Source organism: Scophthalmus maximus, chromosome 7 (genome assembly GCF_022379125.1).
Source record: "Scophthalmus maximus strain ysfricsl-2021 chromosome 7, ASM2237912v1, whole genome shotgun sequence".
In the NCBI taxonomy this organism is placed as follows: Eukaryota; Metazoa; Chordata; class Actinopteri; order Pleuronectiformes; family Scophthalmidae; genus Scophthalmus; species Scophthalmus maximus.
In genome coordinates, this window is record NC_061521.1 from 24,742,214 (window position 1) to 24,754,802 (window position 12,589).

The following is a 12,589-nucleotide window of genomic DNA, read 5'->3' on the forward strand; positions in this document are numbered from 1 at the left end:
ATTTGACCTCTTTAAAGCTACACTGTGTGATTTTTAGAATAACTTATTCACAGAAATTGAATATATTTTCCATAACTATGTGTTCATATATGAGTTAAATATAGTTCCATGAGGTGGACCCGACCTCCGTGTGAGTCTCCATGTCTCTACGTCGTGTTGATTACGGTTGTTGAACGAAACGGTCCAGAACACGTCGAATTCGCGTTGAATTTTCACTCGCGGCCGGAAAACCGGAAACTGAATCAGCGGCGCGCCACCATAAAGTGTCCCCTGTCGGTCGCTCAGTTGGTTGCGGTTTGCAACTTTACCACCAGATGCCGCCAGACAAAAATTACACACTGGGGCTTTAAGAAAAGGGTGGTCAATTCTGATTCAGTGGATCTCTGACCGACACACAGGCAACAACTGTGTCACAATAAAGATGATTTATTTTAGATTTCTTGTTGAGGCAGTCCGGACAGGTTGGTGTAAGAACAAGACGCTAGCTAATTACTGTACCGTAGACTGTGTATAAAAATGGACGTAGTCACCGGGTCCGGAAAGTGAAGCCAATGCGGAAGTGCCTGAGGCCTGTATTCTCTAGAATGGCCAGCGGGGGGTGACTCCACTGGTTGTCACTTCCAAGTCATTTCATATAGACTGCTGGTCACCATCCGGACCCGGCGACTACGTCCATTTTTATATACGGTCTATGGCCTGTACATGATACGTGTTAGAGAGACAGAACCCAGGTTTAGCTTTGGTGTTTCCGGAATATGGAAAATGACCACAGCGTCTGATGTAAGCAGGTCTGGTATTGGGCCGACAGAGAAGATGATGAGATGATTGGGAAAAGTCCTAGTACACTTGACGCACACCTGGATATTCTCCCTCTGCGTCTCACAGCCATGATGTCGTTTCTCTCCACCGGTTTCAGTGAAAGTGTGTATGTGTGTTTTCAGAAGCTCTTCATAGCTCGTTAATCACGGCGGTCTGCTGAGAGAGCTCACGACGCAGGTGCCGGGTGGAAAAATAAAATAAAAGGTCTGAAGGTAGGAGGTTGATAATTCGCCTCTCTGATTCATTTTCTCTCTCTGTGTCTCCCACTTGCCATAAATGAACCAATGCAATAAATATTTATATATAGAAATATTTATTAATAACATCTGAATGGACAATTAACACAGTCTGCCTTGGGTTCATAATACATCTTGTGTTTACAATATGATTAGTATCTCACAACGAAAGAGAGAGATTTAAAAATGACGCACAGGAAAATGATGCATGCATTGTACTGTACCTACAAACACAGGGGGAGTTCATAAATAACAATCGTGACGGTGTCCGATACAAAGACAAAAAAAAAACATTACTGGTATTAATCTGAATTTTTCAAAAAACAAACACTGGCTTATTAAAAAACAAACACAGGGTGTGGACAAAACAAAAAAAAAGAAGAAAACATGACAGTCTTATTACAGTAGAGGGCAGTTGCAATTTTAACCCAAATGCATTTACAGACGTTTTATGACCTTCTCTTTTTGTATTTCTCGCCATGACTTCATCACCTTGTAGTTCTGGTCATCATCATTTCAATTCAATCCAATGCCCCCGCCCCCCTCAACACTGAATGAATTAATGTTTTATTTAAAACGAGTTATGCTGCCCCCTAGTGGCCAATAAATCAGTTAATGAAGCTTTAAACAAGCTTTCTTTGAATATGTTCCCCCGTCTAATAGATGAGGCCCTATTTCAAAATCAAATTGTGAGAGCTTAAGATTTTAGCTTAGAGCATATTGTAATTACATGGACGTATATATTCCTAAATGAAGTGTTAATTAATTAAATGTTTCCAATCATCATGGTTTCTGGGTTACTTAAAGGCACCATGACATGAAAAATACACGTTCCCAGTTTTAATCCTATGGCCCTGGGTTAGTTTATTTGCCAAATACATGTAAAAAAAACCAGCTATATTATTACATTACTATGTCTTTAAAATGGTTTCAACAGTTTGACGACTCATCCTGCTCTCAGCGGCGTTCACTCATTATGTGTCCAATTATTACATTCTCTGGAATCTTATCTCTCTCGCCCCGTGGTAATAAATCCTGCCAGTTACCAGCCGGCGCACGGGGACCTACGCTATCTGATTCATCAGTTGACTCCGCAAGCGAAGCAGGCGTCGTCGAGAAAGACCTCGACAACAAAGCGCAGGCGGTTGTCATGACTGTCCATGATGAGCCGCTAATTACTGTCAACTCTCGTGCTGCGGGGGGCTACGGTCGACTGTAAACGCCAATTAACATCGGCGACAGCTCCCCCCGCAGCTTCGTGTGTCTTTGTCCAGACACGAAAATATACAGTGCCCTGATTTCAGTTTCTTGGGGCCTTGAACGCGGTGAGTACAGACCTATGATTACAAAAGGAATGATGACCAACACGACACAAGATAACACCACGTTGTACAAAACCAGAAGGTCCTGAAGAACCATTCGCCGTCATACTTTGATGTTGCCACGGGAGGAGACTGACACTGATAACAAATCTGAAGCTTCCGTTTCCCGTATTTTTGACCACACCCCGTTAACAAAGTATGACAATTTAACGTGCAGTAAATAAAACACTGTATGTTCCATCCGTCGGCTGCTTTACACATTCTCTCGGGCGAATCCTCTTCAGTTTTTACGTCTCTGCAGGAAATGTACTGCGAGAAAAAGTCGCCCCCTGCAGGAAAACGAAGGTTAACGCACAGAAAATCTCCTCTGGTCATGTCTGGCAGGGAGTTTGTATATAATCAGGGTTCAATGTGCGGCACATTGACTGTAAATAAAGATGGATGACATGACAGATCCCCAAAAGTGAAGCCAAAACCTCTGGGTCGCCCCCTGGTGGGTGGCTGCAGCATGGGTCATAAACCCCTCCGCTTCCATGTTAGTGGATGGACATGGGCCAGATTTAAAAAGTCATTACACACATCAATTTTTTTTTCTCTTACAGATAGTTTCTGTCATTTTGAGTAGCTCTTATCACACTGATGTATGTTCAAGTGTTTGTGTTTCTTATACGTTCGGTTCGAATTAGTTATAAGATTCCATGAAAATAGAGTTTCACAGTTTGCACAAGATGGCAGCAGCTTGTTTTGGCTTCCTTTTTTGTTCAGTGGGAGAAAGAGGAGACGCGTCGTCCATCTTTATCTAAAGTCTCTGTTCCAGCACAACAACAAAGACCTGACGCGGAGTTGACCTGAGCCTGAAACAACGCCCTCTCCCTCGCTTCTCTCTCCGTAACGCTGCCTAACTCTTACTGCATCGATGGAATCTGATCACACACACACACACACACATCACTAGTTTCACACATTCACTGAAAAACTCATGATGTTGGTCCCCAAACAGAAATTTACCAAAAGAAAGAAGAAGAGAAACAAGAAGCTTGACCTGTTAGATTAATCTCAACCCGTTGATACTGCCGATGTCAATCCAAACAGACGACTGACAGTCGTTAGTTCAGCTGGAATGTAGTTAAGTGTTTTGTTTGGTTGCGAAGACACATGAGAAAGTGGTGATGAGCGTTTTGCCGCGGTCTGAATCCCGTTGACACCCAGAGTTCGATCTACAGACACGTCAGTTAGAGTCGTGGCTCATATCTGAGGTTTCTACTGTTGCTCCTTGTTCGTCTCACCTGGCACTTCACGTCCTAACACTTTGACTCTCTGCAGGTCCGACTCCCATCACTTTACCACCCTGAGGCTCTGCATGTGTGTGTGTGTGTGTGTGTGTGTGTGTGTGTGTCGTCATGGAGACGGCGGCGTCTTCAGTGAATTGGTGGATCCTCCTTGGCTTCCTCCTCCCGTCGTTCCCTGTCCGACCCACTGGATCACGACCAAACAGAGAAAAGACAGAGAGAGAGAGAGAGTAAGATTTTGGAGAACGCGAATCCGTCGGCCACCAGCTAGCACGTCTCTCGAGGTGTCGACGAGACGCACGGAGCTCGGGGCAGAGCCGGAAACCCCGGGTTTCTTTTTCGCCGCGCACACAAAAGCGACATCTAAACGGACGGTGAGGGAATATTCAATGATTTTTACCAAACGTGTGTTGGTTAAGAATCGCTTACCGCCCCTTTAAAAGGACAAGACGTTCACACACTTATCACACAGGCGTGTTGACTCCTCACTGTCTGTAAACCATTCATCCCTCTTTAGTTTATACTCCGCCAGAGGACGTGGATCATGGCCAATAAACTAAGACGGCTTCCTCACTTCAAAGGTTCAAGACGTGTTGCTATCGGTCAAAGAATCATCACGTGTCTAATAATAAAAAAAAATGATTATGTTTGCGAAGGCTGCCCTGCAGCTTTTAGATGTCGTTGCGACGCCGCCTCAAGACAAGTCCGAGTTGATAAAAGAAGAATGGTTTCTTTGATTATGATCGAGATAATCTCTGATCTGACGTGCGCCCGCCCTGGAGCTGGTTGACCAATGCAGGTTACCATGGCGACGGATATAAAGCTCAGACGTGGCCTGGGAACACGCTGACAGGGGCCCCGCGGTGGGCCAGCGCTCGCTCATGTGACAAAGTGGAGGCGACGGACTTCGTTTCCCCGTTTCTTGGCACACAGTCGAATCGCAACTGGCTCGAGATGACTCCGGAGGATTCCAGAGCCTTTTGTTGTCGCTTGTTGGTCTTTGTCGAGTTATGTGTATGAGTAGGTTTGTGTTTGTGTGTGAGGTCTGGGTGTTACTCATGGTTTGGGGACCTAAATCTCTTTACACAGTCACATTATTGGGGGGAACAGCAAGTCGCCATGACGTCAATCATTACATTTCAACGTGAAGACAAGTTTTAAGGTTCAGATTACAGTACGGTTATGTATACTTTAAGTCTGGAAACCATAATATTTTTTTAAATATTTTATACGTGTCTGTTGCTTGCTCTTTTTAAAATATTCTGCTTTCCACGTTGCTGCTGTGAAAATGAATTTCCCCATTGTGGGACAAATAAAGGAATATCTTATCTTATATATAATATCTCATAATAAGTACTTCACGGTGCACGGGCACATGAGACGTAACATCAGTAAATAAATATATAAATATATATCTGGGATTGAGTCTCCCCTGGCTCATCTTTACTGGCCCCATTATGACATAAATACAGCAGCGTTAAAATGTCAGTGTGAATGAATAATATATAAACATCTTTAAGGATATAATAAATATCTATATAGAAATATACACACACACGTGCATATGCAACATTATTTCAAATGGGAACACATAAATGATTTCAAAAGTAGTAAGTGATAAAAACATTCAGATGCAAAGAAAAAAAATTAGGAGGTGTGTGTGTGTGTGTGTGTGTGTGTGTGTGTGTTTACAGCCCTAGCTGAGCAGATCAAGCTGATGAATTATTAATGCTCCCAGTTTGTGGTCAGAGGGTCAGTGAAGCCTACGCCACTTTCGGAAAAACCATAAACCTGAGTGTGTGTGTGTGTGTGTGTGTTTTGGTGCCATACAAATGGCCCTTGAGACAGTCGGAGCGATCTCACGTAGAGTCACCACAGTTGTCCAATAGGCTTCTGTGTAGATCTTTTAAGGAAACACAGATAAGCCATTAGTCTCTGGATCTCAGGCCCTGCTGCTATAGTCCAGTGCTGCTGCTGCTGATGGCCTCCGATAAGACAACGCTGCTGGAGACCGAACCTCAGTGTGTGTGTGTGTGTGTGTGTGTTTTGGTGCCATACAAATGGCCCTTGAGACAGTCGGAGTGATCTCACGTAGAGTCACCACAGTTGGCGATAGCAGGGTCAATGACCTTCGACCAATACTGCGAGTCCCCCTGGTAAACGCGGTGACAACTGTTGATGGTTTACTGGGAGAGGTGGGGAAGAATCCTGGTGTCAGACTGCAAATAAATATAATAATACTGCAGCTTATGTTGTAAGAAGAGCCTGGACACAACAAAGTCCTCCTGTCGGAGGAGGTGGCAGCTTCTCTGGCTCCGTCCTATCCAACACCGAGAGGAATAAAACATCCTGATACAAATCGGTCCACCAGGTGTTGTTCCTGTCCCCTGGTGAACAGCACCTCAAAAGCAACGTTCTTGCTACTGCGCAGCGCCGCAAGTTTCATATCTGCAGTTCAGGTTTCAGCCTGAGCCCGTGCCCACTAAGAAAAGTATCTGCATATTAAACTAGAATGGCCCCTCAGTTGAGCGTATCCCTCCGCTAAGGGCCCAACAGTCCACTTCAATAGGATCCAGTTCAATCAGGCCAACAAAACAACACAGAGGAATGAAATCATTATCTCCATTGCCAGAGAATAATAGGTTAATAAAAAGACTAACCAAATTAGACACTGTATAAAATGTAAAAAAAAAAAAAAAATCTTCTATTTTATTATTGAATATTTTGGTTATATTTTCTACCTTGACTCTTGCTGCTGCTCTAACAAGTTCATCCCCCGGCTTAGGATTAATAAAGCCTTATGTTATCTTAAGAACAGCATTTATTCATTTTCATTCACTCTGGAATAGTTCATGGCTGTCCCGCCATAGTTGACACTCCAATCTGTCCGTCTGTCAATCAAAAACACCTGAGCCACACCTCAGCCAATCACCTTTCTCCACCTTGCACCTGTGAGCCAATCACAGCCTTTCTCAGCCCCACTTCCTGTGGAAAAAGGAAACACGAGCCAGCCACAGGAACTGAAGGAACTCACCGAGCAGTTGAAACCTTCCAACTCTCTTTCACTCACAACCAACTTTGGGGGATTGCATTTGGAAACCTCTTGATGCATCTGGATCTTGGTGAGTGGAATCTCACTGGGCCTCGTGGAGGCATTTCAGCACCACTGCTAATTTAGCAATGCTAACAAAGGTAATGCTAACAATCCATGCCATGCCTCCGTCATTGTTCAAAAAGGTTCACACCACCAGTCTTTTGGATGAACACTGGCTGAGCCATGATGATGAACATTAGGTTGTGAAATTTGGTATTGCCTTCATCAGCGAGGAAATCTTCTAAATATTAAAAGGCTTGTGGTAATTATGCCTGTTTACCTGAAACGGGTCAGGCTTTTATTGTTGGAGCAATGAAGATGGCGAGCTGAAGCTGAAGGGGAAAAAACCTTGAACACTTTTGGAACTCGTCTCAAAGCAAAGCCCCAAGATAGACTGCTGCCCCATGATGCCCATGGTGTGGTAGGATCACACCATTAGCTACTCACCAGCCTTGTTCACCTGATTTTCCTGAACTCTTGCAAACATTATCCACACACCTTCAAACATTTGAAACACAGAAGTGTTAAGTTTATGGGAAAGCATATTAATGGAAATTTTGGTTTTGTTTATTGAATTGATTGTGAAGAATAGAAATTAGAGTTATTAAACGGTGACTAACTACTACTAGCAACTTGTGTGTGTATGTATGTATGTATGTATATATATATATATATGTATGTATGTATATATATATATATATATATATCTTTTTTCCTTTTGTAAATTTCTCTTTGATTAACTTCAAGATGTTTTGTTTGCAATACAATACCAGTACCACAGAGTCCAACCTAAACTATCCCTACTCTCTTTATATTATTCCTTAACATTTTCACTTATAAGTGCTACACTGAACTAAAAATATCTAGATTTTTATTAGATTCAAACCACACAGTCATACTGTAGATATATATAGATAGATAGATATATTCAAAAAGATGTCCTGGATCTGCCCCTTTGTCGGGATCCTTGTCAAAATGTAACGAGTTCTTTCTTGGCTCACGTCCCGTCCTTCCACCAAGTTTTTTGGAAATCCGTTTAGTAGTTTTTTGCATAATCCTAATTAAGAACAAACCAACCAACAAACAAACAACTTAGCGGAGGTATAACATAATTCATTTTAAATCATAAGAAAAGCTTCTTATAATCCTTTTAAAATCCTTGTAAAACAAGGTTAGTTTTTGTGACTGTGATTTTTCACAGTGTGAGTTTTATAATGTCTCTGGTAAACAACATACGTGTAGCAGCAGCAGCATCGTGATTTAAGTCTGGTTGGTATAATAATCTAATTGAATGCTCATTATACGTTCGCCCCGGCCTGATTTCAGATGGAGATTTCGTTTGGGTGGCTGAGGAGAATCACTGACATGTTCATTAGAGATGCGATGGTGGTGATAATCCTGGGGTCCCCGACCTCTCTCTAAATGAGCGGCACTCCACAGACGTTTCCCGGTGAAAGGGGGAGAAGTCACGTACAACAGCCGCCAGACGCAAATGTTAATGTCAGCGCTGCGGCGTTCTCGTTCGCCCTGGACAGCGATACATTTCCAAGGTGTTTCATCTCCTGACCTCTTCGGCTGAATACCAATAGATGGAGCTTTGACGACGCGGTATGAATTTGCATGAATCAGTCCGGCATCTGTTTTAACATGCTCTGTTTTTTTAATGAGTGTGGGCCGGGAGGATTCAGAAATAGAAACAGCTCGGTGAATGTCTCTCTCTCTCTCTCTCTGTAAGCTAGTTGCCTCTGTTGTGGCATTCACAGCAAAACAAGTCAAGTAGACACAAGGGTTTTTTCAGGACTCATTGTTATGTAATTGTTTTAATTGTTTTTTTAATTGTACCTCTAACTGGAATACACAACATGGCAACATGGAAGAGGAAAACTTCTGAATCAAAGCTCTTTTTTTTTTTTAGAAGTGCCATTAATGTGATTAGTGCAATGGAATTTTTGTGTATTTGTAAGTGTAATTTAGAGCTTTGTCTGATTTTTACATATGTCGTGAAATATATCAACATCTACTAGAGTGGCTAGGACCAATTTTGTACAGAAATTCGTGATTCCCTTATGGACAATTTTTTTAAAAAATATGGTTGGGACCTTCATACCGATTCCTCCTGTATGACTAATAAGAATTTCTCTACTTCATCAAGTGCCGTCATCTGATCGTTTAATTATTATTTTTTATTTAATATTAATTTGTCCAGTAGGCCTGCTTTGATTAAATACTAGCTAAACTAATTAGCCTCAACCGTACTTTGTGTTTAGAGCTAATTAGCTAACGTTAGCATGCTTATGCACAAAACTTGTACCGTACTTTAGCTCAAAGCAAACTCAAGCTCACAAAGATGCTAGCAAAGGACCGTAGAATCTTATCTTTGGTTTCTGGAGGATTCTATTCTCACCTCTTTCCTCTTTTTTTGCTTTAGGAACCCCAGTTTAAAACATCTCTAGACAAACACTGTACCAGTACGCAGCGTGGGCCGTACCTCTACAAGCGGGTGCCAGTGGGCGATGGGTTTCCGTGGGTACGTCAGCATTTCGCTCCAGTGGTCTCGCCCCAGACTCTCGGCCTCGTTGCCCACCCTGCACACTCCGATCACCTCATTATGTCCAACTCTGCAGGACAGCACAGAATAGCACATGGAGACATTTGCTTTACACAGAGGGACACGACACAGTTGTCCGCACTCGCATTAGAACCTTTACCCGAGAATGTAACCGAACAGAACGCCCCAGACTGAAAATATTGATCTTTCTTTGCAAACCCAAGATGGACAATTAAACCTTCCCAGTTTCTACTATTGGGCGAGAAATGTTCCTGTATGGATGTTTTATTTTCTTCTCCCACTGCCTCTCATAAAAGACTAAAGCATAAAGAGAAGACTACGCCCCATACGACCCTTATCTGCTCCTCAAAAATGTAAATTTGAATTTTTATCAGATAAATGTATTTAAAGCCATTTGGCAACCTCCCATAAATATAATTTATACATAATATTTCCAGATTATTATTTCTAACCACTGTTATGTAGGATCCTTTGGTTTTCTCTCAGGTGTCTTTCATCAGTGTTGTGGTAATAGATTGTATATAACGATGGACAACAAATGTGAAGCCAAAACATCTGCGTCGCCCCCTGATGGCTGGCTGCAGTATAGGTCATAAACCCAGAAGGGACATGGACCAAACCAAGACTTTTCTCAAAGATGGTTTCTGTAATTTTAAGGTAGTTTTGATCCCACTGATGTCTGTTCCAAGTGTTTATTTAGTCATTTGATGCCATACAAAAACATTATGATTGACCACATGATGACCAGGATTCATGAGCCTTTAAAACAGAATGGTGTTTGTATTAGTTCTGCACAGTCGCCAATTATCATTTTATTGCATTTGTACATTCTCCAATGATTATCAGTATATTCGGTTAATGTACTGTAGGGAACGTACTGACCGGTCATAGTCCATGACGGCGATTAGCAGGCTGATCTGGTCGATGTTCTCAGGAGGAACGTCAAACACGATGGCTTCGTTGTACACCGGGTTCAGAGTGTTGCGCTTGGTTGATGTCTTCCTCTTCTTCAGCCTGCGGCCCTCGCACATCAGGGACACTTTCACGTACGGATCTGGGGACGGGGGTAAACGTGGACGTCAAAGTGAACTGACGTAAAGACAAGCGTTCATCAAAAACACTACAGTGACTACCAAGGATAAAGCGCTTCAACAGTATTCCTTCATCTACCCCACCTCACAGCAGAATCACTGTCAGTCTGAACCCACCTGAGGCTCCAGTGATGTCCATGGCTTTGAGATTTCTGGCTTTGATCATAGTGATGGTGAGCCTGCCGGCCGTGGGGAGGTAGCACAATGAGAACATCAGCTCTCCCAGGTCCACGTTGTCCTGCGATTCAACATGTTACACGTTTACATGAGCCGACTGTTAGTCATTCTGTCATAGTGACATTCTAAGAACAAACTTTGACTTGCTACAGGAGCTGCAGCAAAGGAATTTCATAAAATAGTATAGATTCGATTAGAAAGCCTTTATTGTCCTTGTGAAACAAGAGAAAACAGTACTTGCTACTGCTACTTCCCCAAAACAGTATAATGTAAAAAAAAAAGAAAAAAAAAAGAGGAAAATTTTAAAACCTTCACGTTATCGGAATTATGGTAAATATGAGTTGGAGACTTGGAAATTGCACATGAACGCCCCCCTTGAATCGTTATTATGAGTGGGGGAAATCTGAGATGATGTTGATACCCGAGAAGATGAAAGACTCAATTATAGATTGTACGAAATTCTTTATTTTCAACAGTGCAACAAGTATTAGCTGTTGCTTGTGTACATCATTTAAATCTGTAATCTATGTGCACTTAACTTGACATAGACCAGTGCTATTTATCGTTCTATCAATAACGAATGGACTATGGTGCAAAGTTATTACATTGACCATTTCGGTATTTTTTCAATCAGTTCCGACGACAAAACACTTCAACATGACATTCTCGTAATTCTGACTTCACAAGTGGGAAGTAGGATCTTTTGACTCGCACATGAAGGCAGCATATAAACACCAGATAAAAAAAAAAATCCAGTTCGCTTTGAAATACAAAGAGATTATCTAAAGTGTTTGAATTCATTCGTCGTGGACTTGAACTTAATGGAAATACATTTTTATGTAAAACTCCACAGGCTGTAAACAAGATAGGATTAAGTTTTGTTCTGACGCTGTTTGTGTAGATTTAACAGCAGACACATTATAAAGGAATGATACCTCTCTGCACCTCAGACATGGACCAGTGACACCTCCAGTAAAAAAATACATAAAAAATCATGGAAATAGTTAATAATTATGTTAATAATGATGTGCAGCAATCGCATGACTCACTGTTAATGCGTCACGTTATGGCCTCAACATTTAAATGACGTGTGACCTGGTTTGGGATTTACTTGAACTTCATTTTGAACTATTCCCGATTTCTTTGGAGAATCTCCCCGCTTTCACAACGTATCTACATTCATGCCCGTGCCGAGCCCTTCTCCCAATCAACACGTCTGAAAATAAACGTGTGATGGCGTGACAACAGGCGGTGGGTTTTTGCGAGACACAGAGCACACACAAGGTTTCTTCCAGGGCAAACTCTTGGATTCATAGTTTGACACTTTCGCTCTCTCACACACACACACACACACACACAGACACAGACACACACACACACACACGAGACAAGATCTTTAACAGGAAGTGAAGTTGTTTTTTGTCTAAATTTTGCATCTTTTAATCACAAGGGAATTTAGAGGGAAACTGGCAGGTGTGGTTCCAGCTGTTTTCAGCATCTCATTTAATTTAGATTCTCTCAAAGACTGAATTCAGCTACTTTAGTGTCAATGGACGCAGTTACAAAGCAGGTCAAAGGTTAAATTTCATATTTCTTCCCTGAATTGACCCTATAGTGTCTCCGTAGACGCGCCTAGCCCCGCCCTGGAGATGTAACTACGTGTTGCAGCGACGGAGACAACAATTACCATTATGATTGGTCTGCTTGGTAATCGTTGACTAATGAAAGGAATTTTGTTTTTTCAAAAGTTCCACTCGTATTACTGTTTTTGGGATTTTGCTAATTAGCTCAAAATGTTGTCACGAGAGGCTTCTTGTAGAGCACGTTGAACTTGACGTGTGTAGCAATTTTCAAGTCAATCGGAGTTACGGTGTGAGGGGCGTGGCCTTTCCAATATTGAATTTTTGCGCCTCGGCTACAGCGCCACCATGTGGCCAATTCGGATGATTATTGTTTCAGATTAAAAGGTAACGTGGAACGAGAATAATAATG

The 12,589-nt window shown here is 42.1% G+C and overlaps 1 protein-coding gene across 1 annotated transcript in view; it reads right to left on the reverse strand.

The window, feature by feature from the left end:
* Positions 1-1,121: 1,121 nt before the first annotated feature.
* LOC118315977 (synaptotagmin-9-like) overlaps positions 1,122-12,589 on the reverse strand; it is a 33,474-nt gene continuing 22,006 nt past the window's right edge. Inside the window, exons 5-8 of the mRNA XM_035643711.2 lie at positions 10,538-10,658; positions 10,212-10,383; positions 9,249-9,378; positions 1,122-3,853 (exon numbers count right to left, since the gene is read on the reverse strand). Of these exons, the coding sequence (XP_035499604.1) occupies positions 3,776-3,853; positions 9,249-9,378; positions 10,212-10,383; positions 10,538-10,658 (501 nt within the window). The 3' untranslated portion in view covers positions 1,122-3,775. The remainder of the gene's footprint in view (positions 3,854-9,248; positions 9,379-10,211; positions 10,384-10,537; positions 10,659-12,589) is intronic.